Source organism: Branchiostoma belcheri, unplaced genomic scaffold, assembly GCF_001625305.1.
Source record: "Branchiostoma belcheri isolate BF01 breed outbred unplaced genomic scaffold, Haploidv18h27 scaffold34, whole genome shotgun sequence".
In the NCBI taxonomy this organism is placed as follows: Eukaryota; Metazoa; Chordata; class Leptocardii; order Amphioxiformes; family Branchiostomatidae; genus Branchiostoma; species Branchiostoma belcheri.
In genome coordinates, this window is record NW_017803954.1 from 1,841,745 (window position 1) to 1,852,997 (window position 11,253).

Below are 11,253 nucleotides of genomic sequence, written 5' to 3' on the forward strand. Positions count from 1 at the left end.
ATAAGAATAGGAGTAAGATCAAAAATAAATAAACTTCAGCTTCACATCCTGTTTATAATATGGGTCTGCTTATCTCAAAAGGAGAACATGGCTGCTATCATAGCTGATGAAAAGAGCCGGGCTGGTCCATAATCTACCACATATTGCACCAAAATGTCACAGGGACATTTCCATATTTACAACAGATTTAATCTTTATTAAGATTAAATGTTAAAAGCTCAAAGAAATGGCTCATATTTACCTCTATTTCAACTAATTCCTGCTGAAAGAACTGTGGATTTATGTTGATGAAGAACTCAGCTGCTTTCTGTCCAGACTCCTTTGCTAGAGAAAACCATTTCTGAAAGATGTGAAGTTTACACATTAGCTGCTAGGTGGCGCTGCTACAGTGTACCAAAGATTCATTCTGGAATATTTTTTTTCTAACCTAAATTTTAAATACCAGTACATGTACTTACATACTGCATGGTTGTTTTTGGAATCAAGTAGGGATCATCAATGAAATTGTAGTCCACAGAAGTGGGATCCTGAGGTGTTGGAGAAAATAAAACAACTTGATCAACTTAAGTGTACACATCAAGTCAAGTCAACAACTAGTACATTTGTATTACATTGTACTAGATCGCCACCATCTCCTAGCATAGTAACCTATACATGTACCTCCAAACGATTTACTTGTAGTTCAGTGCCTAGAGGCAATCTTTTGGCCTTGCATTATGTAAACTCTTAAAAAAGAATAATACTCATTTTGTTTTCATCATCAAATAAACTCACCCTTTTGACTGTGGTTGAAAGTGCCTTCAAAACTGCAAGTTTGTCCCTACAATGGATGAATGATAATAGATAAAATGGCATGTAAAAAAATTTCTCACTAATGTTGTCAATAATATCTCTCCATAAAAAAAGACTGATTCTCTGTGTTCACTTGAGTCAAAAATACTTGGAATGGTTACTATGCACATGGTAAAATTACCTAACTTTTTAATAAAACAAATTGAAACTTGTATAGTTTACCTAACTCTATAGAAGTGGTATACAGTACAACTTGCTACAACACACTGATTATTCCCTAACTAATCGGACCTGCAAGCGAGACATTCTGGTTCCCCCCTCCCCCAATACGTCGGTAAATACATCGTCACGTTTAACACATTACATCCAGACGAAATATAGACTAATCTGGCAGATGAGAAGTGTCCTCACACATCCAACAACGATCTAAAACTCACCTTGCGTCCCTTTGTTCTCGACTTATCCGAGATCTGAATACAATCCGGCAGGCACATCTCTGGAAGGGGGCAGCCATCTTTGTGACCTCAACATGACCTAAAGGTTAAAGGTCGAACTGAACCAACATGGGGTAACGGGAGCATGGTATTTTCCCATATATGCAAATATAATTCATTAATATATGCAAGATTAATGCACATATGCAATCACGTTCATACATTAGTACAACTTGTATACCCTATGTATCATAAGCAATCCATTCTACATATAACGTTACCCCTTTGCACTCTAATTCTTTCTACCTCAACCTAATTAAGGCACTCACACACACCCATGCACACTCTTACGCACCCTGTGCACTCTCACGCACCCTGTACACTCCCACGCACCCTGCGCACCCCCACGCACCCTGCGCACTCTCATTCAACCTCCCCGAACCTGATGCACCCTCACGCACCCTGCGCACCCCCATACACCCTGTGCACCCCCATGCACCCTGTGCACTCCCACGCACCCTGCGCACCCCCACGCACCCTGCGCACTCTCATTCAACCTCCCCGAACCTGATGCACCCTCACGCACCCTGTGCAACCCCATGCACCCTGTGCAACCCCGTGCACCCCCATGCACCCTGTGCACTCTCATTCAACCTTCTTATACCTGATGCATCCCCATGCAACCTGTGCACTCTCATTCAACCTTCTTCAACCGTGATGCACCTCTCACGCACCCTGTGCACTCTCATTCAACCTTCTTCTACCTGATGCACCCCCATGCAACCTGTGCACTCTCATTCAACCTTCTTCAACCTGATGCACTCTCACGCACCCTGTGCACTCTCATTCAACCTTCTTCAACCTGATGCACCCCTGTGCACCCCGTGCACTCTCATTCAACCTTCTTCAACCTGATGCACCCCCATACACCCTGTGCACTCTCATTCAACCTTCTTAAACCTGATGCACCCCCATGCAACCTGTGCACTCTCATTCAACCTTCTTCAACCTGATGCACTCTCACACACCCTGTGCACTCTCATTCAACTTTCTTCAACCTGATGCACCCCCATGCAACCTGTGCACTCTCATTCAACCTTCTTCAACCTGATGCACCCCATACACCCTGTGCACTCTCATTCAACCTTCTTAAACCTACTCACGAAGAGCCCTTAAAACGGTAATCGCCTGTTGTCTTATCTACGCCCTTTCTTTATTAGTCTTTCTTTATATAATGGCTTGAGGAAAAGGGGTAAGCACCTGACACGTAAGTTTTAAGGTGTAAATAAGGTAATTGTTTCTGTAGTTGTAGTTTTCGGATAGTTGCAGTAATGAAATTACAGCGGTGGAATATTGACTGCTGAATTTGCTCAAGTGAATGTTAAAACAATCAAGAATTACAGTATTAGTGGGAGTGCACAGGGTGCGTGGGGGTGCATCAGGTGTGGGAAGGTTGAATGAGAGTGCACAGGGTGCATCAGGATTGGTAAGGTTGAATGAGAGTGCACAAGTTGCATGGGGATGCATCAGGTTGAAGAAGGTTGAATGAGAGTGCAAAGGGTGCGTGGGGTGCATCAGGTTTAAGAACAAGGTTGAATGAGAGTGCACAGGGTGCGTAGTGGAGTGCATCAGGTTTAAGAAGGTTGAATGAGAGTGCACAGGTTGCATGGGGGTGCATCAGGTTTAAGAAGGTTGAATGAGAGTGCACAATGGATGCATGGGGGTGCATCAGGTTTAAGAAGGTTGAATGAGAGTGCACAGGTTGCATGGGGATGCATCAGGTTGAAGAAGGTTGAATGAGAGTGCACAGGGTGCGTGGGGTGCATCAGGTTTAAGAAGGTTATATGAGAGTGCACAGGGTGCATGGGGGATGCACAGGGTGCATGGGGGTGCGCAGGGTGCGTGAGGGTGCATCAGGTTCGGGGAGGTTGAATGAGAGTGCGCAGGGTGCGTGGGGGTGCACAGGGTGCGTGGGAGTGTACAGGGTGCGTGAGAGTGCACAGGGTGTGTAAGAGTGTGCATGGGTGTGTGTGAGTGCCTTAATTAGGTTGAGGTAGAAAGAATTAGAGTGCAAAGGGGTAACGTTATATGTAGAATGGATTGCTTATGATACATAGGGTATACAAGTTGTACTAATGTATGAACGTGATTGCATATGTGCATTAATCTTGCATATATTAATAAATTATATTTGCATATATGGGAAAATACCATGCTCCCGTTACCCAACATGGCGGCGTGTTTTGAAACAATTTTGTTGAGGTGAGTTTGGGCTCGACTTTAGTTTGCAATAAATGAATGAACAAGGCCGAAAAGGCTATCAAAGTTTGTTATGATATAATAACCTAGAATATTACCAGGTAATATGGGGATATAGTCCATGGGAGACATAGGATTTCGGTCCAGATGTCCATCAAATTCTTTCAGGCTTCAGTGTTGAGTCAGCATAAGTTGAATCAAGTAAGTGACGTTACTTGTACATGTACACTAGCGCTAAATGTAACCCGTGGTCTTCAAATTATGATGACAGAAACAAAAATAAACAGAATGTTTCTTTAGACTTCATGTATCTTTATGCAGAGGACCTGTGCATTCAAGAGGATGGCTCAAAGATGGTGCTGACTAAAATGTTTCCATCGTTTTCTAGTACTTAATTTTCAGAAATAACACATTTGCATCAACATTGATAAAAAATTAGTCAAAAAGTTATATAGTTGAGTGTCTATTCAAGTATATGTATAGTATCAGTACACTCAGGTATTTGCGACCTGTACCTAAATTATTTTCGTTACAAAGCACGCCATGAGAAGTCATGTCAAACTTGCTGACACATGTGGACGTAGAAATGGGTGTAATCCATCCCAGACAGATCCTAGTCAGTGATGTGTTCAACCCAGAACATCTAATGATTTATCTGGCGCTGTGACTGTCCTTTGAACTGACATGTTGTGTGCACGTGACTTCTTATTTCAGCCCACACAATAGAGCACCTGAGCATGGCGTCACCCCATCGCGTGATACCCGCGCGGCACCACCCCGTAACACGACACCAGCTTCCCTCCTGACGTGATCTTATCTGTCTGTGTTCTCATCAAATCGGCATTCCGTCATAGCTTCTCTCTGTCAGACCCTTCCTATAGTGCCGCCCAGGCAAGTTCATGTCCAGATGGCATGTGAACAACCTTTTTCTCAGCTGCGGTTGGATTCATGCTTTACTGGTCAGTTACAACAACCACAAACCCATGATTGAAAAGGCTTAGTTAGGAGGAATAAATGTATAAGACTAGAGAGTACGAATGTTGTCGCAAATCAACCATGAGATTTATTACCGTAAGATAATGTACTTGTGAGACAACCCCTTTAAGCAGGATGCCTCTGGGCTGCTGTATCGATCCATGCCTGAGTCTCATCTCATTTTCCTTGCAAAGCACGCTCCTGTACAATCAAACTGCATTTTCTACAATTCACACTGTGTTTGCTATAAACAGCCATGTTTATCTAGTCAAAGAAATATGTTTAGTACCTTGCTGCAAGTTTTGTACTCAGTTAAAATACAAATCACAGTCACAATCATTGTTTTGTAGCTTTAGTTACAATTGCATATGTATTTGTTACATGAATAACTTGATGTTTCTGGGTGACTTGGAAGTGAATGGCCTTGACATTAGGCTAGCGCGGTGACTCCATTCAGTTGTGTCCGACGTGTTTCTGAAGTAAGGGGAAATTTACTGTTGTTTTCCCTCACAAACTGTTTGGTGCGATCAACATACCACCTGGGTGTCACTTACAGACACACACACACCCAGTCCAACCTTGGAGTTTATGGCAATTAAAGTTGTGTGGTGGTTTTGACTCTGCTCCAGTCTCCCAGCATGGAGGTGGCTATTCTTCTGTTATACACTTCCAACGCATGGTGAAAGCTCTATCTGATTTTCACTTCATGTCAGTAAGGATGGATGCCCTGTAGAGGGCCTTGTTCAGTATTTATAGGATACTGATAGGATAGGACTGAATTACAGGTTAACCCCATTATATATATATTGATCCCTATGTCCTATCAGGGCTATAGTAGTACACATTTTTGTGCACCCAAATTTGGACCATCTGATGATTTTTGACTGCACCATTTGTATTTGTATAGAGTTACATACTGTAGCATAGTAAGTTTAGTAAATACAACAGCATAGTACTTGTATAATTAGTAATAAGTATTACTTGTTTAAAATTTTGAAGTTAGCTTTAGACTTTCAGCATCAAGTCTATGGCAAATGTTGAAGAGAATTACTTAGCATGTACATGTACAGTAATTAGGTTTTGATGACATTCTACTTTACTAGTATGTTTTCTGCAGCCAAACTTTTCCTGTGCACCTAATGTGTTCAGAATAACAGTTTCTAAACAATCAGTATGGTGGTAACACCATCTTCCCAAGCGAAATTTGGTACATACATGTATATATGTAGCAAAATTAAAGCTAACAGCTAAGTCTTTCTTTCAGTAGATCTAAACATGTGCTGGAGGACAAGCTGTCCAGAATCCTGTTGTACACACCTGTCAGCCATGGCTCCAGTCTGTCAGCAAAGAGGTGGAAGTGTCGGTGCAAAAACTACATTCTTCGGTGTTCTATGTGTATACAGTTAACCCAAGCCCTTCACGTTAATTGAAACTGTGTCTGGAGAAGACCAACTGGGACTCGTGTTCTGAATGGCCCTTTAATAGTTGTGTATTTTGCTCACTAATGTGGAAAAAGTGTCACAATTTGAACACATCTGTTCCTGCAGCGCTCCAGTAAATACTGCATTATCAATTCTCACCTGTCTTTCAGGAATGAAGAGGTTTAAGGGTTTGTTTGAAGAGAAACTGAGGATATGTCTACAGGAGCTAATTGGAACTGCAAGAGCATGCAACATTTATTTTCTTAAGCTCATACTCATAAAGACAACAGCAGCCCAGATATAACTCCAGCTAATGTGATCTGATGACAGCTACTGTTGATATTTCTGGGGTTGGTAAAACAACCTCTTTACTATATTTGGAGTCTTCGTGTTTGGAAGTTCATATTTTGGCACTGTAACATTGTAGAGCTTCTTGATATCTGAAAACTGCATGTACTATGCCAAATTCTTTGTTTAATGTTCTCTTTCTCCCCCATGTGTGCATGTTTAATGTGGAAAACTGTCTGACATTATATATTGTTAATTATATTAATTTTTTTATAACATTCAAGATAAGTTGTAAGAAGTAATATATCAGAAGTATGTCTTAACGTCTCAAGAAGTAATATTCAAAGAACGGAAACAGGTTCAAATTTACCCAGCAATAACTTGTGGCATGTAGCAATCACCAAAAATCAAGTGATGTCCAATAGTCATGAAACAAGGAATTATAGTACATACACAGTTATATCATTATCAAAAAGACTTTTCAGCTTCTCCTACAGTAAATTGTGTAACTTTTCTGGCACCCAGAGCAGATAACCATCTACCAGTCCAGCATACAGTACCTAGGTTAATGGACCTACACTGCTCGTATCCTTTCGTGCTCAGAGACTTCCCGAAATCGGCTTCTGACAAAGACGTATCACCACTTAACAGACAGTCTCATGTCCAAGCCATTGTTCTTGCACAGAAGAGTCGCTCATCCGAACAAGCAACGATACACCTGTCTTTTGTCCGCGGGTTCAGTAAGAAAACACACGATCCACCGGTGCAGCCTCTGCCTCCCTCGTATCCTGCTTATTGTCAATTCTTTCTACGCTTTGATCCAGCGTTCTGTTACTCTGAGAGGGCAAGGGTTGGACACATGAATTTCTCCTGTTTACTGGTAACAGGGGGAAATCTTGTGTCCCCGCAAGTCTTATTGTGCTATCTTTAGCTCAAACGCTGTGGACAGAGTAAAGATCAGGTCATTGACATTGCTCAGGGCTCTCTGAAGAGTCGAAGTTTAAGGTCCCTTCTCCACTGGACAGTGATTGCTGATGGAGTCACCAAAACGGGACTTCTGTAACTCTTGATGCATGATGTAAAAGTATTATTCTATGACAACAAAGACAAAAAAATGCACAAAATATAAATAAATTTGTTCTATCATTTATGTATGAAATTCATTGAATGATCTGTCAAATCTTTTGTAGCTTGGCCATTGCGTAGCAATTGTGAAAAGGGGGTGTAACTTCTGAGCTTCTCTCCAGTTGATTGTGGATGCTGACATCAAGGCATGTTACCTTACTCTATTTCCTCACTCAAAATGAGAAGTACTACCTATATTTGCTGAAGGACATTCTCTCAGATGGGATGTAAAGCAGGAGCCCCTGTTTTTGAGGGGAACCACACATCAAGCACATTTAACGTAAACCACATTATAAAATAGAGTACGAGTAGGGGTCCATGTCAGTGTAAGTTGTTCAAACCCAGTAGTCTCTGGGCTGACACCTTGAAATGGTGATAGTCACCCACCTGTTATGTCAATCCGATAGTCACCTGTTAAGTCAGCCCTTCCACTAATAAATAAACAAGAAAGATACAGACCCACAGAATGAAAAAAAAGAGATTTGAAAACGACCACCCCTCTTACTGCAGAGACAAACTGAATATCCTTGATAAAAGTGTCATGACCTGGCATATAACCGGGGAGAGGCAGTTCAGTATAATAGCCAGGTGTGTCTGTAGGAAAGTTCTTCTTTGTGGATACATCAATGACACAGGTAATTTATTCCCTTAATCACAGGTTGTGGTTGACTTGCCTTGTGCGGAATATCCTGGCAGGTGAAGGAACAATTACTGGCCCTGTTGTACAGTAACTGCTGCAGCTCCTCCCCACCTCATCCCTGAAATACAGCATTGTGTCACAGGTAATTTACTCTTATAATACTGGGTTATGGGGACCCTCCACATAGGTATGGAAAATTAAAGCTTCTCTAGTATGAACTGTCATTACAAAAGTAGGCCACTGTACATTCAAAAAATTTAACATTTCCTACAAGAAGTTCTGCAAATCTGTTGTAAAACCTTATCATATTGCAGTTGCAAATAGAGACCATTGTCATTTAGTCTTAGTTAAAAGCATGTACCAAGTGTGTCTTATTCATTGTTCCTGTTGCATGTTGTTGATTTATAGATTTGGTGATAGATTAAGGTTCTTTTCCAACTGTAAATGAAAGTTGTATATTTTTGCTTTATTCCTCTCAATGTATATATATTAAAGTTATTATATTACTATGGTCATGATAGTTTTTGAAAGGATTTTTACACAAAAAGCTGACTTGCTCTAGTGTTGAAAAGCAATGCCTGTTCTTATAGTGTCTGAAGTAATTTTGAAGTGGATTTAATAACATAGACAGTTAGCTGGAGGGTGTATACCATAATTATATCACTTCTCTTTGTTATAGCAAACTCTGTACTGTTTCTAGTGTAAACAAAGTTCCTTTCATGGTTTACTGTGATCCAGGGGCTAACTCGTAAGTCCATAATTTGATGAAAATGACCCCCAGACCACCCTCGGTGAGGATATGAAGACTTCAACAGGTAAGTTTTATGTGCAAGTGTGCATGTCTAAAATATTCTTGTGTTCTGGTGGTTTCTGCTGTTACTATCAAATTTTGTAATGTGACTGTGAAAGGTACAATCATGTAGAATTGGTGTCTGAATGTTTAATGAAGATTGACACTTACACAAACAGTAAACTAACATGCGTGTTGGTTTACTGTTTGTGTGCCAACCATTCAAGCAACCTTTCTGAGTTTAACTGCTGCTTAATCAATAACAGCCTTTCATCTGTTGTTATCCATCAACTTACTGTAATTTTCATTCATTGATCCTTTTCATGAGTGCTGATTTTATTATCAAAAGGCTTTGTGATGAAATGTTCCAAGAGATAAAAGGCTGTTCCAGCTAAACAAAATCATTGAGGCCAAAATTCAAAAGGTTGACAACATTTCCATCCTGAATTTTTATTGTCCAAGTTTACAGACCCCTATATTTTTTTATATTTAAAATCCTTTTATCCAAAATCTAAAATGCTGTCTTTTTCATCTCCTGACACTGTGATCTTAATAGCTGTTATGAACAATATTTGATACCGTATATTGCCAGTGTCTATATTGCTGTGCAGTGTTTCTGCACTACAATCTTTGGTTCACAATCCCAGACCAGATTGGGGCAGAATCAACATACAGCATGGGGAGCCAGCCAGTACTGGCCTATATGTAAGTACTAACTTTAAAGGCAATTGGTGGAACACTGACTTACATGTATAGTGTACCAAATGTACCACACCGATCCCGGCACAGAGTACCTTGTTGTGCACATGTCACACTGGCAGCTGACGTCAGGCACATCCGGTGTTGATGTTTTCAGTGGTGATCCATGAATATTTCATGGCACCTCCTGTATGTACCTGTAATCAGTCAGGGTTATTTATAATCTAACCCTGAGCCCCTGCTTCCCCTCAACACTGTAAATGTACCCATCCTTTGATACTTCCAGCAGTTAAACCAAGTTTGCTGCAAAACAAGAAGACTTGCTTTGTACATCTTCTTATCTTCTCTTGGCAGCTATCCCCTTGTTTACCCCAACATTATATCAGGCGACAAAACTTACAGCAAGCTGTTGGCACATGTCCTGACTACCTGTACATGTGGTCTACATGTACCAACTCTGTGCTATAAAAGTACATGTACATATCTCTGAGACATTATGTTCCAATACTGTAACTAGATAATATACTACAGCAAGCAAAAATACTGAAGCTCTACATTCTAGGTGTGTCCATTGTATGACTATGACATTTGACAGTGTGTAGAAAAACTGTCCAAGGTTTGGCCTACAACTGTTAGTAGTATATATCTGATCTCTGATGTTTTGTTTTTGTTTTTCCACACTATAAACCTCGTAGTGGAATTGTTTGGGGCCAACAGTCCTCCCTGTCCAATGTTGTCTTGTTGTCGGTGTCCATGATTGTTATTTACTGCCATTACTGCAATCATATGGGTCAAAACAGTCCCTGGACCTCTGCTGGCATATCCTTGTGAAGGATGGTCTGGTGCCAAACCTTCCTATTGTAGTATTACGTATGTAGTCAGGTGAAACCAAAATCACCACATCATCACCAGTTAAAACCCCCTTTGAAATATGTAGGAGGTATGTTGTCAATGGCAACATGTACAAATGTATGACTATCTTGTCACTCAGGTGCTTTTACTTCCTCCTCCACACATTTGTGGCTGGAATAAGATGAAATCCATGTGTAGTATGTGATGATCACAGGGTAAGTTACAAATTGTTCCATTCAGAAGTGATGCATTACAATGTATGATCAATATAACTTCCATCTCCTGTCCTTAAGTTGTACTGGTTGCAGTGTACAGCAGCAGGGAGAGGGTTAAGGGTAGATGACCAGGTCCTACATGTACACTGAAACATCATGCACTCTTTAGATAAATTGAAAACTTAACAAGAAGCCATAGGCGACAATTCTCCGTGAAGTATTATATATTGCAACAAAAAGAAGTAGCCATTGGCGACAATTCTCTGTGAAGTGTGATGAATCGAACAAAGAAAAATTGTTTAAACGCGCGTCGGCTCAGTCATCTTAAGACGCAACAACCAATCAGAGATGCGAGATGCCTACACGTGACGCAGGAAGGGCGCGCGATGCCCGAAATATTTTTGCGTCAATATTCAGCGCCGTGATTCAAGAGATTAATACCCGGAAACAATTTTTTTCTTGTTTTGAACGCATTAACATACATTTACGCTAATCTAGTATGATTCAGGGTTACTTTTTTTTTAACCTGCCATGGCCAGATTATCTAAAGATGTGTGTATTGTGTGTACAATCTATAGAAAGAGAAATGTACATCAGGTCCGATCATCCGATTTTCACGTTTCGGTTTTTTGGACTCGGTTCATGAACGTATTTTGGTTTGGCTCCTGGAATGTGCGAAAAAAATGACTCCCGGGACTGTCTACAGGGAACACTCGCACATTCGCGGTGTATCAGGACAGCGCGACTGGTCGTCATTAGCGCA

At 40.9% G+C, this 11,253-nt stretch overlaps 1 protein-coding gene and 1 long non-coding RNA gene across 9 annotated transcripts in view; one reads left to right on the forward strand and one right to left on the reverse strand.

The window, feature by feature from the left end:
- The window catches only part of LOC109475481 (pentatricopeptide repeat domain-containing protein 3, mitochondrial-like), a 19,551-nt gene extending 18,230 nt beyond the window's left edge, over positions 1-1,321 (reverse strand). The window contains exon 1 of the mRNA XM_019776107.1: positions 1,230-1,321. Coding sequence (XP_019631666.1) covers positions 1,230-1,306 — 77 coding nt within the window. The 5' untranslated portion in view covers positions 1,307-1,321. The remainder of the gene's footprint in view (positions 1-1,229) is intronic.
- Positions 1-11,253, forward strand: part of LOC109475493 — a 33,775-nt gene that overhangs the window by 7,604 nt on the left and 14,918 nt on the right. For 3 of the 8 annotated variants that reach the window (XR_002140542.1, XR_002140547.1, XR_002140544.1), the window contains exons 1-3: positions 3,452-3,488; positions 7,953-8,076; positions 8,673-8,749. This is a non-coding gene — a long non-coding RNA (uncharacterized LOC109475493). Of the gene's footprint in view, positions 1-3,451; positions 3,489-3,525; positions 3,687-5,641; positions 5,668-7,952; positions 8,077-8,672; positions 8,750-11,253 lie in introns of those variants that run through there. The other 5 variants (XR_002140543.1, XR_002140546.1, XR_002140545.1 and 2 more) reach the window with 3 other exon arrangements.